Source organism: Heterodontus francisci, chromosome 28, assembly GCF_036365525.1.
Source record: "Heterodontus francisci isolate sHetFra1 chromosome 28, sHetFra1.hap1, whole genome shotgun sequence".
Taxonomy (NCBI): Eukaryota; Metazoa; Chordata; class Chondrichthyes; order Heterodontiformes; family Heterodontidae; genus Heterodontus; species Heterodontus francisci.
In genome coordinates, this window is record NC_090398.1 from 577979 (window position 1) to 592491 (window position 14513).

Consider the following 14513-nt stretch of genomic DNA (forward strand, 5'->3'; position numbering starts at 1 on the left):
AACAGGCTGGAGAAGGGGCTGAATGGGCCTCCTCCTGTTCCAGTGTAACAGGCCAGAGAAGGGGCTGAATGGGCCTCCTCCTGTTCCAGTGTAACAGGCTGGAGAAGGGGCTGAATGGGCCTCCTCCTGTTCCTGTGTAACAGGCCAGAGAAGGGGCTGAATGGGCCTCCTGCTGTTCCTGTCTAACAGGCTGGAGAAGGGGCTGAATGGGCCTCCTTCTGCTCCCGTGTAAAAGGCCAGAGAAGGGGCTGAATGGGCCTCCTCCTGTTCCAGTGTAACAGGCCAGAGAAGGGGCTGAATGGGCCTCCTCCTGTTCCCCGTGTAACAGGCCGGAGAAGGGGCTGAATGGGCCTCCTCCTGTTCCTGTGTAACAGGCTGCAGAAGGGGCTGAATGGGCCTCCTCCTGTTCCTGTGTAACAGGCTGGAGAAGGGGCTGAATGGGCCTCCTCCTGTTCCTGTGTAACAGGCTGGAGAAGGGGCTGAATGGGCCTCCTCCTGTTCCTGTGTAACAGGCTGGAGAAGGGGCTGAATGGGCCTCCTCCTGTTCCTGTGTAACAGGCTGGAGAAGGGGCTGAATGGGCCTCCTCCTGTTCCAGTGTAACAGGCTGGAGAAGGGGCTGAATGGGCCTCCTCCTGTTCCAGTGTAACAGGCTGGAGAAGGGGCTGAATGGGCCTCCTCCTGTTCCCGTGTATCAGGCTGGAGAAGGGGCTGAATGGGCCTCCTCCTGTTCCTGTGTAACAGGCTGGTGAAGGGGCTGAATGGGCCTCCTCCTGTTCCAGTGTAACAGGCTGGAGAAGGGGCTGAATGGGCCTCCTCCTGTTCCAGTGTAACAGGCCAGAGAAGGGGCTGAATGGGCCTCCTCCTGTTCCAGTGTAACAGGCTGGAGAAGGGGCTGAATGGGCCTCCTCCTGTTCCTGTGTAACAGGCCAGAGAAGGGGCTGAATGGGCCTCCTGCTGTTCCTGTCTAACAGGCTGGAGAAGGGGCTGAATGGGCCTCCTCCTGCTCCCGTGTAAAAGGCCAGAGAAGGGGCTGAATGGGTCTCCTCCTGTTCCAGTGTAACAGGCCAGAGAAGGGGCTGAATGGGCCTCCTCCTGTTCCCCGTGTAACAGGCCGGAGAAGGGGCTGAATGGGCCTCTTCCTGTTCCTGTGTAACAGGCTGCAGAAGGGGCTGAATGGGCCTCCTCCTGTTCCTGTGTAACAGGCTGGAGAAGGGGCTGAATGGGCCTCCTCCTGTTCCTGTGTAACAGGCTGGAGAAGGGGCTGAATGGGCCTCCTCCTGTTCCTGTGTAACAGGCTGGAGAAGGGGCTGAATGGGCCTCCTCCTGTTCCAGTGTAACAGGCTGGAGAAGGGGCTGAATGGGCCTCCTCCTGTTCCTGTGTAACATGCTGGAGAAGGGGCTGAATGGGCCTCCTCCTGTTCCAGTGTAACAGGCTGGAGAAGGGGCTGAATGGGCCTCCTCCTGTTCCCGTGTAACAGGCTGGAGAAGGGGCTGAATGGGCCTCCTCCTGTTCCAGTGTAACAGGCTGGAGAAGGGGCTGAATGGGCCTCCTCCTGTTCCTGTGTAACAGGCTGGAGAAGGGGCTGAATGGGCCTCCTCCTGTTCCTGTGTAACAGGCTGGAGAAGGGGCTGAATGGGCCTCCTCCTGTTCCAGTGTAACAGGCTGGAGAAGGGGCTGAATGGGCCTCCTCCTGTTCCTGTGTAACATGACTATTGTCTGATCAGTCCTGTCTGTGCTCTTTACGATCCATGCTTTATTTGCAGGTTGCCTTGGTCCTGTTGGGAATAATTCTGTTCCTATCCGTCATTCCCTTTTACAAAACAATACCCTCCCAGGTGATCCAGACTGGAGCTCCTATGTACACTGTCGTATTGGTGAGTGCTGTCTTGTTTCACATTGGTTCATCGTGATCGGTCAATTATTTGCAATGTCCTGTGGAGCTGGATGCTGTGATTTCACCTGACTGGAGACTGAGTCAGAGTTTCATACAGTTCCAGCCTCCCTGAACTTTTAGGCATCGTCAGGGCTAATAAGGGCAAGCATCCCGTTTCCCTTCTCCACCACCTCACTTCCCCGTCCAGCCACCTTCAGTGATCTGTGGACTTGCACTCCAAGGTCCCTCTGTTCCTCGACATTTCTCAGTACCCTATCATTTATTGTGCATTCCCTTGCTGTGTTAGCCTTCCCCAAAATACTTCACCTCACACTTCTCTGGATTGAACTCCATCTGCCACTGTTCCGTCCACCTGACCAGTCCATTGATATCTCCCTGCAGTCGACAGCTTTCTTCATTATCAACCACACGGCCAACTTCTATATTATCCTTAAATTTCTTAATTATACCCCATACATTCAAGTCCACATCATTGATATATACTACAAAAAGCAAGACACCCAGTGCTGAGCCCTGCGGAACATGTGAGCACACAAACATACGAATTAGGAGCAGGAGTAGGCCACTCGGCCCCTCGAACCTGCTCCACCATTCAATAAGTTCATGGCTGAACTGATTTCTCCGCATTCCCACCTACCCCCGATAACCTTTCACCCCTTTGTTTATCAAGAATGTATCTACCTCTGCCTTAAAAATATTCAAAGACTCTGCTTCCACTGTCTTTTGAGGAAGAGAATTCCAAAGTCTCACCACCCTCTGAGAAGAAAAATGTCTCATCATCTCTTTCTTAAATGGGTGACCCCTTATTTTTAAACAGTGACCCCGAGTTCTAGATTCTTCCACAAGGGGAAACATCCTTTCCACATCCACCCTGTCAAGACCCCTCATGATCTTATATGTTTCAATCAAGTTGCCTCATATTCTTCTAAATTCCGGCGGATACAAGCCTAGCCTGTCCAATCTTTCCTCATAATACAACCTGCCCATTCCAGTTATTAGTCTAGTAAACCTTCTCTGAACTGCCTCCAACGCATTTACATCCTTCCTTAAATAAAGAGACCAATACTGTACACAGTACTCTAGATGTGGTCTCACCAATGCCCTGTATAGCTGAAGCATAACCTCCCTACTTTTGTATTCAATTCCCCTCGCGATAAATTATTACATTCTATTAGCTTTCCGAATTACATGCTGTATCTGCAGACTGGAACCCCACTGGAAACAGCCCTCCAGTCACAAAAACCCATCGACCATTACCTTTTGCTTCCTGCCACTGAGACAATTTTGGATTCAACTTGCCTCTTTGCCTCGTACGAATTAGGAGCAGGAGCAGGCTATTCGGCCCCTCGAGCCTGCTGCACCATTTGATAAGATCATGGCTGATCTGAATGCAACCTCAACTCTACTTCCCTGTCTACCCCCAATACCCTTTGACTCCCTTGTCAATCAGCGATCTTTTACTATCATGACCAGTCTGCCATTTGGGACATTATCAAAAGCCTTTTTAAGATCCATATAGACTGCATCAAATGCACTACCCTCTTCGACCCTCCTCAAAAAAATGCAATGTTAGTCAGACGTGACCTTCCTTTGACAAATCCATGCTCACTGCCTTTGATTAACCTGTGCCTTTCTAAATGAAGATTTAACCTGTCCCTCAATTTTTTTTCCAATAATATTCCCACCTCCAAGGTTAGGCTAACTGGCCTATAATGACTCAGACTATCCCCTGATCCCTTTTTAAACAATGGTACAATGTTAGCTGTCCTCCAGTCCTCAGGTGCCACACCTGAGAATGATGGTCAGAGCCTCTGCTATTTCTTCTCTTGCTTCCCTAACAGCCTGGAATACATTTCATCTGGGCCTGGGGATTTAGACACTTTCAAAGATATTAAACCCCTTAATATTTCCTCTCTCACTATGTTAATTTAATAATTCACACTCCTTCTTCCTGATTGCAGTGTTTGTATCCTCTCTTTTGTGAAAACAGGTGGAAAGTATTCATCAAGAACCACATCCTCCACCTCCACACACAGGTTATCCTTATGGTCTTTAATAGGCCCTACTCTTTCTTTAGTTAGTCTCTTCTTTTTATGTATTTATTTTTAAAAAACTTTGGGCTTTCCTTGTTTTTTCTTCCCAATATTTTTTCATGCCCTCTCTTTGCTTTCCTAATTTCCTTTTTAATTTTGCCCCATAACTTTTTATACAGCTCTATGTTTTCTGCAGTATTGAGCCCTCAGTATCTGTCATTATCCTCTCATGTAAGCCCCTTGAGATCTTGATTCGTTAGACGGACCCTTCTATTTCTTCCGCATCCTCCCTCTCTCCTCCTTGATGCCTCCCACTGATCCGGCACTGATTTACCTTCAAGTAGCTGTTTCCAGTCCACTTTTGCGAAATCGCAAAAATCAGCTTTTCCCCAATTGAGAACTTTTATTCCTGGTCTATCTTTGTCCTTTTCCATAACTATCCTGAATCTAACTGAATTGTGATCACTTCTACCAAAGGGCTCCCCAACTGATACTCCTTGCACCTGCCCAGTTTTATTCCCTAAAACTGAGTCTAGAACCGTGCCCTCTTTCTCTTGTTGGGCTTGCTCCCTCTGTGCCGTTCACACTAATTCTATCCCAGTTTATATTAGGGACGGTGAAATCCCCCAGTATTACTGCCTTATTGTTTCTGCACTGCTCAGAGATTTGCCTTCATATTTGCTCTTCTATCTTCCCCTGACTGTTTGGGGGTCTATAATAAGCTCCCAGTAGAGTGAGTGCCCCTTTTTTGTTCTTCAGTTCAACCCATATGGCCTCATTTGATGATCCTTCCACCATATCATCCCTCTTCACAGCTTTAATTGTTTCTTTAATCAATATTCCAACCCTCCCCCCCTTCCTCCTTTTTTGTCCCCCCTCTCTATCTTGTCGGAAAACCCAGTAACCAGGAATGTTGAGTTGCCATTCCTGCCCTTCTTTCAGCCATGTTCAGTAATCACTATAGTATCATACTCCCACATGTCAATCTGTGCTCTCAGCTCATCTGTCTTATTCCCGAGACTTCTTGCATTGAAGTAGATATGATTGAGCACTGCCAAACTTCCTTCTTGTCTATTTTCGACTCACTAGCACATGTGGCACTGAGACTAATCGGGAAATTACTACCTTTGAGGTCCTGCTTTTCAATCTCTCTCCTAGCTCCATAAACTCTGCCTTCAGGACCTCATCCCTCTTTCTGCCTGTGTTGTTGGTCCCAATATGGACCACGATCTCTGGCTGTTCACTCTCCCCTTCAGCATATCCTGTAGCCACTCAGTGACATCCTTGCCCTGGCACCAGGGAGGCAACATACCTTCCCGGAGTCTCCTCTGTGGCCGCAGAAACACCTGTCTGTTCCCCTCACTATCGAATCACCGATCGCAATTGCTTTTCCGCTCACATTCATGCACACATTCACACTCTTCCACACCCTCACACTAACACACGCACTAACTCTCACACTCGAACACTCACATTCTCACTCTCACTCACACTCGCTCACCCTCTTGCGCACTCACACGCATTCTCACTCACACGCTCACCCTCTCGCGCACTCACACGCATTCTCACTCACACTCGCTCACCCTCTCGCGCACTCACACGCATTCTCACTCACACTCGCTCACCCTCTCGCGCACTCACACGCATTCTCACTCACATGCTCACCCTCTCGCGCACTCACACGCATTCTCACTCACACTCGCTCACCCTCTCACGCACTCACACGCACTCTCACTCACACACTCACCCTCTCGCGCACTCACACGCATTCTCACTCACACTCGCTCACCCTCTCGCGCACTCACACGCACTCTCACTCACAGTCGCTCACCCTCTTGCGCACTCACACGCATTCTCACTCACACACTCACCCTCTCGCGCACTCACACGCATTCTCACTCACACTCGCTCACCCTCTCGCGCACTCACACGCATTCTCACTCACACTCGCTCACCCTCTCGCGCACTCACACGCATTCTCACTCACACTCGCTCACCCTCTCACGCACTCACACGCATTCTCACTCACACACTCACCCTCTCGCGCACTCACACGCATTCTCACTCACACTCGCTCACCCTCTCGCGCTCTCAGACGCATTCTCACTCACATGCTCACCCTCTCACGCACTCACACGCACTCCCACTCACACACTCACCCTCTCGCGCACTCACACGCATTCTCACTCACACTCGCTCACCCTCTCGCGCACTCACACGCATTCTCACCCACACTCGCTCACCCTCTCGCGCACTCACACGCACTCTCACTCACACACTCACCCTCTCGCGCACTCACACGCATTCTCACTCACACTCGCTCACCCTCTCGCGCTCTCAGACGTATTCTCACTCACATGCTCACCCTCTCGTGCACTCACACGCATTCTCACTCACACTCGCTCACCCTCTCGCGCACTCACACGCATTCTCACTCACACTCGCTCACCCTCTCGCGCACTCACACGCATTCTCGCTCACCCTCCCGCGCACTCACACGCATTCTCACTCACACTCGCTCACCCTCTCGCGCGCTCACATGCATTCTCACTCACACTCGCTCACCCTCTCGTGCACTCACATGCATTCTCACTCACACTCGCTCACCCTCCCGCGCACTCACACGCATTCTCACTCACACACTCACCCTCTCGCGCACTCACACGCATTCTCACTCCACTCGCTCACCCTCTCGCGCTCTCAGACGCATTCTCACTCACATGCTCACCCTCTCGCGCTCTCAGACGCATTCTCACTCACACACTCACCCTCTCGCGCACTCACACGCATTCTCACTCCCACTCGCTCACCCTCTCGCGCTCTCAGACGCATTCTCACTCACATGCTCACCCTCTCGTGCACTCACACGCACTCTCACTCACACACTCATCCTCTCGCGCACTCACACGCATTCTCACTCACACTCGCTCACCCTCTCGTGCACTCACACGCATTCTTACTCACACTCGCTCACCCTCTCGCGCACTCACACGCATTCTCACTCACATGCTCACCCTCTTGTGCACTCACACGCATTCTCACTCACACTCGCTCACCCTCTCGCGCACTCACACGCACTCTCACTCACACTCGCTCACCCTCTCGCGCACTCACACGCATTCTCACTCACATGCTCACCCTCTCGTGCACTCACACGCATTCTCCCTCACACACTCACTTTCCCTTCAGGCTATTGGAAAAGAACCCGAAAGACAGAAATGTACTGGGGGCAATGTTTGATAGGTGTGCACATGCATGCGTTACTGTGAATCATGTTCCGTTAATCTTCACTATCAACCGTGACCATTGTGCCCTGTCTCTCTGTTAATGCCTGGTTCTCTCTCGCAGCTGGGCATTTCAGGCGTCCTCGCAATCGTGAGCGAAGGGAAGCCGCGCAAAGTGCCTGTGAGTAAAGCAAATAGAGGTTACCGCGTGCTCGCATTAAGTCTCAGTGATTTGTGTTCATTTGGGCCATGTTGGAGTATCAACATTCCAAAGCCAGTCTAGACGGAATGTCTGCAGTATCAACATTCCAAAGCCAGTCTAGACGGAATGTCTGCAGTATCAACATTCCAAAGCCAGTCTAGACGGAAAGTCTGCAGTATCAACATTCCAAAGCCAGTCTAGACGGAATGTCTGCAGTATCAACATTCCAAAGCCAGTCTAGACGGAATGTCTGCAGTATCAACATTCCAAAGCCACCTCCCCCTCCCCCCCCCCCCCCCCCACCCCCAGCACCCGCCCGCCCACACCCCTTGATCACAAATCCTGCGGTGGGTGAGAAACATTTGCAAGATGGGCCAGTGAACCGCGGGCACCCGTACCATTTCGGCAGCTTGCGATGGTCAACGGGACAATCAAGGTGTGCGAATAACGTACTGAAAGCTCGGGGGATGAGGTGGGCGCGTCATTCCTCTACACTCCCTCTAGTGGTGCCCGTTGCGCAATTCACTCTCTCGCTGTTCTCCTGTTTACGCCGCTAAACTCACTACCCCCCCCCCCCCCACTCCCCCCCACCCTCCCCCTCACCCACTGTGACCTGTTTCTTTCAGCTCAAGGCCTGTCTGGCTTGTACCCTCCTCAGTGCTGTGATAACCGGGATCCAGCTCATCGTTTACCTGGTGGACCTGAACAAATTCAAGAGGCACAAATTTTACTGTCCGCTGAACGAAATTGACAGACAATGTTTTCGGCTTGCAGAGAAAGAGGTAACTTTAAATAAGGTTAGGGGCATTTCTGAGGGAGCTCTGCACTGTCTGAGAGTTAGTGTTCAAGAAAGAAGGGTGGGAGAAAACAGGGAAGCCATTTAGCTTGCCTTCAGTCATCGGGAAAGTGCTGGAATCTATTATGAAGGAAATCTGAGCATTGCACTTCGAAAATTATGGTATGATCAGGCAAAGTCAGCACGGTTTTACTAAAGGAAGATCCTGTTTGAGTTTTTTGAGGATGTGACTGGGAGGGTAGATAAAGGGGAAGCAGTAGATGTAGTATACCTGGATTTTCAAAAACATTCGTTTTTGGTGGCACACAAAAGGTCACAGAAGATAAGGGCTCATGGAGTTGGGGGTAATATATTAGCATGGGTAGAGGATTGCTTAACAGACAGGAAGCAGACAGTGGGTATAAATGGGGTATTTTCAAGTTGGCAGGCAGTGAATAGTGAGGTGTCACAAGGATCAGTGCTGGGCCTCAGCTATTTACACTCTATATTAATGACTTGGATGAAGAGACAGAGAGGAATGCATCTAAGTTTGCTGATGATACAAAGCTCGGTGGAAAGGTAAGAGGCGGGGAGGATGTAGAGAGGCTGCAAAGAGATATAGACAGGTTAAGTGAGTGAGCAACAAGATGGCAGATGGAGTATAATGGAGGGAAGTGTGAAGCTGTTCACTTTGGTCGTAAGAATAGAAAAGCAGAATATTTTTTAAAAATGTGAAACTTGTAAATGTTGATTTTAACGGAGTCTTGGGTGTGTTCATACAAGGAACACAGAAAGTCGACAGGCAGGTATTAGGAAGGCAAATAACACGTTGATATGTTGGCCTTTATTGTAAGGGGATTGGAGTACAAGAAGTCTTGTGACAATTGTTCAGGGCTTTGGTGAGACCACATCTGGAATATTGTACGCAGTTTTGGGTCCCTTGTCTAAGGAACGATATATTTGCTTTCAAGGTGGAAAAGCAAATGATCTTTATGTTCCTATGTAACAGCCCAGGCGAGGGGCTGAATGGCCTCCTCCTGTTCGTATGGAACAAAGCAAGGATAAAGTAATCATTGTTGTGACCGTTGCTTTCTTTACAGAGGACGCTGTTTGCTTTTGTGCCTGCTTTTTATCTCCTGACCTTGTGTGGGATGATACTGTGCATTGTTCTGTCCATCAGTCTCTGTGAATTCCTTCATTCCTGGAAACCAGAATTGAATCAGGTAGGACTAACTCTCAGTTTATGTGATTAAATTGATCAGTTTGATTAACAGATACCTCTACACTGTGCCCGTCAAACACTCCCAGGACAGGTACAGCATGGGGTTAGATACAGAGTAAAACTCCCTCTACACTGTGCCCGTCAAACACTCCCAGGACAGGTACAGCATGGGGTTAGATACAGAGTAAAACTCCCTCTACACTGTCCCCATCAAACACTCCCAGGACAGGTACAGTACGGGGGTTAGATACAGAGTAAAACTCCCTCTACACTGTCCCCATCAAACACTCCCAGGACAGGTACAGTACGGGGGTTAGATACAGAGTAAAGCTCCCTCTACACTGTCCCCATCAAACACTCCCAGGACAGGTACAGTACGGGGGTTAGATACAGAGTAAAGCTCCCTCTACACTGTCCCCATCAAACACTCCCAGGACAGGTACAGTACGGGGGTTAGATACAGAGTAAAACTCCCTCTACACTGTCCCCATCAAACACTCCCAGGACAGGTACAGCACGGGGGTTAGATACAGAGTAAATCTCCTTTTGGACTGTTGTGGGAGGTGGAAGAGGCCGGAACAACAAGGGGTGGGGGCTGTACAATTCTGCAGGGAGCTGTGCTATTGCATTTGACAAGGAAGATTCCTCCCCTCCCGAATTGCCCAGCCTGGGTCAGCTGAAGCTGCCTGGCGATAGAGACAGAAGGATCGAACTAGTGCCTGGGCAGCTTTCGGCTGACCCAGGTGAAGACCCCTCCCACAACCAGAAGACCAGAAGACCAGGAGTGTTTACAGTGCTCAGAGTACCACCCTTAAGGGAAAAAAGCATAGTCATCGCTTGCAGCCTGTCTTTCCCCTTTCCTGTTTACCCTCAGCCTCTCCCCAAACTGACTAGTTCGTTTTTCTTGGGAACGTTTGTTTGTTTTTCTTGTTTGTTTGCCTGGAATTTGGGGGTGGGTTTGGCTCTTGAGCCCATGGCAAGCCCATCATCACCAGTGGCGGGGCCTTCTCATACCTATGCGGCTGTCTCCTCTGTGGCCGCCCGTGTGACCCCGTCACTTTTTAAATTAATTACTTCGAGCCATGGGGTAAAGAGCTACCCCCACCCCAATATGTCTATAGAGGCCTGTGTAAAGGCAATGGCCGAGGTTGTCAGCCTCTCGGCCATTGTGGCAGCCTCAAAAATGTACGGGAAGGCTGTGTTCTTCCTGAGCGGGCCGTGTCCCTGGCCCTGAATGAAGGGCTCACTGTAGGTGGGACTTTCCTGCCAGTGGACCCTCTAGGGGCCACTGTGCAGCGGATAATATGATCACCCTTTATTCCAGTGAGCTCCTCCTCTCCCACCTGCACCATCTGGAGGAGGTGAGGTCCGGGATCACCCCAATCCCGCTCGCTCTTCGGGAGCACAGCCTTCGACATGTCCACTCCTTCCGTCGCCAGCTATTTATGCAGCTGGCGCGGGAGGAGGTCTTGGAGGGCCACTTCAGAGTGGAGTTCCAGGGGACGGCCTACCGCGTCTTCTGGACCTCGGATGGGGCGCGGGCCCCATCTGCAAGGGGGTGGGGCACGTTCATAAGAACTGCCCCAACCTCCCGGCCGCCAACTCCACCTCGGTGGCCCAGGGTGGCGCCACTGCACCTCCTCCCGCTCCCCCCACACATTGTACAGACACCGCTCCGTCGGTTCCGGAGGCTGTGGTTTTCTCAGCCTCCGGCGGGGAGGAGAGTGCCCGTCCGAGTGGAAGGAAGGCGCGGACACAACCCGAGCCCGAGCCCAGCCCAAGGCCCGCTCCCAGGGAATCCACCTGTCCCGGGGCTGGGCTCAGGCCCAGAGTAACTTAAAAAAAAGGAGGGTGCGGAGGCGGAGGCCTCTGATGACATGGAGGTCTCTGAGCCTCTGCGCCCTAGCGTGAAAAAGAGGAGAAGGCACCCCTCCAATGAGGTAACACAGTGCCCTGAGGTGCAGGGCCCATCTGTTGGAGGGGAGCTGTCTCATGTTTTGGGTCCCCAGGTTCCCCCTACCACCACCATGATCAAGGCTGCAAAGTCTGGGTAGGAGCTCCCTATTCCTCAGGATGGAGGGGAGGAGGAGGCCCCTCTACATGCGGCCCCTCCTGTGGGAGCAAGTGGAGCCCCACTTGTGGTGGGGGAGTCTGGGAATACTCCTGGGGAAGCTTCCCAGTCTGCCACTGGGTCGGGTGCCCTGAGTGGAGGGGAGGGCGAGGCCCCAAAGGGTCGGTCCTCCCAGCCAGAATCCACTCACAACCAGGAGACACCCGACCCGGTTATAACCGAGAATGCTGCCCCATCTGCTGGGCCTGTGGGTGCTGGCGGAGCGGGAGATGGCCTCCTCTCTCCACCTCCAGTCACGGCTCCGGCTGGGTTTCCGGAGTCAGGAACCTCCATCTCCCCTGGACCACTCATTGGCCTGGGGATGGAGGTGGAGGGGGGTCCTGAACCGCTGGTACCCACAGGCTCCAGTTCCATCTTAGAACCCAGAGAGGACTCCTCCGCCATCGATCCTGGGGGTGGGATCGTGACGGAGGCGGGACCAGCTGGCGCGGCCGTGACGTCCGCCCCACAGTGTGTGCTGGGTGTGTCGACCACTGGCGGTGATGACCCGGAGGAGGATGGGGATTCGGTGTGGGGCATGGAGGACGACCTTGATTCCATCGCCAGTGAGGTGGTGGAGTCCCTTGTGCCACCCATCGAGTCTCCTCTCATCCCCACTGCGGACTCCGGGATTTCCTCACGGCTTGCAGGGGTTGCCGCGATAAAGTTCAGCTGGCCCTCGGCCGTTGGTCGAATCTGGCGCTGATCATCCAGTCCATCCGTGCCGCCCTCAGGAAAGCGGGCAAGGGTGCGGGCGTGAAACTGATTGAGAGGCGCCGTTTTAATGTGTTCCTCAATGGGTTGCTGGGGGAGTGGAGGGCCAGGTGCACTTCCACTCCCTCCTCACAGTGAGGTGTTGGTGATGGGTTTTAAGTACCTTTGACATGAAGATAACCATAGCCAGCCTCAACATCAACGGCAGCAGGGGGTCTCACAGCAGATTTCACAATCTCTCAGTCCTCAGGGAAGGGAGATACGCGGTGAGCTTTCTGCAGGAAACCCACACCGTTCCGGGAGACGAAGCCACCTGGCTCCTGGAGTGGCAGGGTGGGGTCTACATGAGTCACCTCACCCCTATTTCTAGTGGGGTGGCTATCTTGTTGGCCCTGACTTTTCAGCCGGAGATCTTGGGGGTCAAGGAGCTAGTGCCGGGCTGCTTGCTCCACCTCGCCGTTCGCCTGGGTAGCGTGCCGCTCCACTTTGTGAACGTGTACGCGCCCAGGCCCGGCGCTTTGCAAGTGCGCTTCTTTGAAGAAGTATCCGATCTCTTGAGCTCCATCGATAGCGTCGAGTGCGTCATCCTCGGGGGGGGAGGATTTTAACTGTACCCTCGAGGTGGGGGATCGCTCTGGTCCCCAGCGCGGCCAAACGTCGGTGGAGAAGTTGAGGGGACTGATCAGCTCCCTCAACTTAGTGGACGGCTGGTGGAATCTCCATCCCGACTCCAGCGCCTTCACGTGGAGGTCTGGAGGAGGAGGGTCCCGAATCGACCACCTCTGCTTTTTGCAGGCGTACGTCTCTCGCGTCTCGGCGGCCTCCATGTGGCTGGTGCTGTGCTCGGACCACCGCCTGGTGTGGGCGGAGTTCACTCCGCTCCGCACACGGGCGGGGTCCACGTACTGGCACTTTAACAACCGGCTGCTGGAGGACGAGCGATTTCAGGACTCGTTCTGTCGATTCTGGGCCGACTGGAGAAGGAAGCAGGGGGGCTTCACCTCCCTGAGGCGGTGGTGGGATGTGGGAAAGACTCACATCCGGGTCTTCTGTGAGGAATACGCGAAGGGGTCGATCAAGAGGCGGGAAGCCGAGATCAGGCACCTAGAGAGGGAGGTGCTCGACTTGGAGCCCTGCCTCAGTCATGCCGCCGCGGACCCAGCCCTGTGGCAGGCGTATAAAGAGAAGGGCGCGCTAAGGGACCTGCAGCTCAAGGGTCCGAGGCGCGTACGTGAGGTTGCGGATCCAGATCCTGGAAGATTTGGACCGCGCCTCACCCTTCTTCTACTCGCTGGAGAAATGGTGGGGGGTCCGTAAGCAGCTCGTTGAGCTCTCGAGGGGCAAATCCCCAGGGCTGGATGGGTTGACCGTGGAGTTCCTCAGGGCGTTCTGGGATGTCCTGGGGGATGATTACGCGCGGATCCTGGGGGAAAGCCTGGCGACCGGGGAGATGCCCCTCTCGTGGCGCAGGGCGGTCATCGTCCTGCTGCCGAAGAGGGGCGAACTCCACCTGCTTTAAAACTGGCGTCCGGTCTCCCTCCTCAGCACGGATTATAAGATCTTTGCCCGGGCTATGTCTACCCGCCTGGGCTCCGTGCTGGCCCACATGATCTACCCCGACCAGTCCTACACGGTCCCGGGCCGGTCCATCCAGGACAATATCCACCTGGTCTGGGACCTGATCCATCTTTCCCAAAGGACTGGTCAGTCGGTCGCCTTTCTCTCCTTCGATCAGGAGGTGCTCGACAGGGTGGATCACGAATACCTTTTTGGGACTCTGTGTGCTTTCGGACTCGGGCCGCATTTTGTGGTCTGACTTTTATACGCCGCCGCAGAGTGTCTAGTCAAAGTTAACGGGTCCTTGATGGCGCCCCTTCGCTTTGGGAGAGGAGTGCGTCAGGGATGCCCCATGTCCGGCCAATTGTATGCCATCTGCGTGGAGCCTTTCCTGTGCCTGCTTCGCAGGAGGTTGAAGGGATTGGCTCTGCGCGAGCCGGCCATGCGGGTCATCCTCTCGGCTTACGCCGACGACGTGCTCCTCGCGGTCACAGAGGATGTGCGACTGCCAGCAGACCTTTTCTGCTGCGTCCTCCGCGAGGATCAATTGGGAGAAATGTTCCGGACTCCTGGTTGGTCAGTGGCGGGTGGACTCCCTGCCGGAGGAGTTGACATCTTTTGCGTGGAGCACCACGCACCTCCTCTATCTGGGAGTCCACCTTAGCCCCGCTGAGGAAGCCTGGCCGGCAAACTGGCAGGAGTTGGAGGCGAAAGTCACCGCTCGGCTGGGGCGCTGGACAGGACTGCTCCGAGTGCTTTCCTACAGGGGCCGAGCGCTGG

General features: G+C 53.3%; 1 protein-coding gene across 3 annotated transcripts in view; it reads left to right on the forward strand.

Moving 5' to 3' along the window:
* LOC137385069 (high affinity immunoglobulin epsilon receptor subunit beta-like) overlaps window positions 1–14513 on the forward strand; it is a 98349-nt gene that overhangs the window by 15911 nt on the left and 67925 nt on the right. For all 3 annotated transcript variants that reach the window (XM_068059807.1, XM_068059806.1, XM_068059808.1), the window contains 4 exons: window positions 1766–1876; window positions 7278–7334; window positions 7982–8137; window positions 9231–9353. In XM_068059807.1, coding sequence (XP_067915908.1) covers window positions 1766–1876; window positions 7278–7334; window positions 7982–8137; window positions 9231–9353 — 447 coding nt within the window. The remainder of the gene's footprint in view (window positions 1–1765; window positions 1877–7277; window positions 7335–7981; window positions 8138–9230; window positions 9354–14513) is intronic.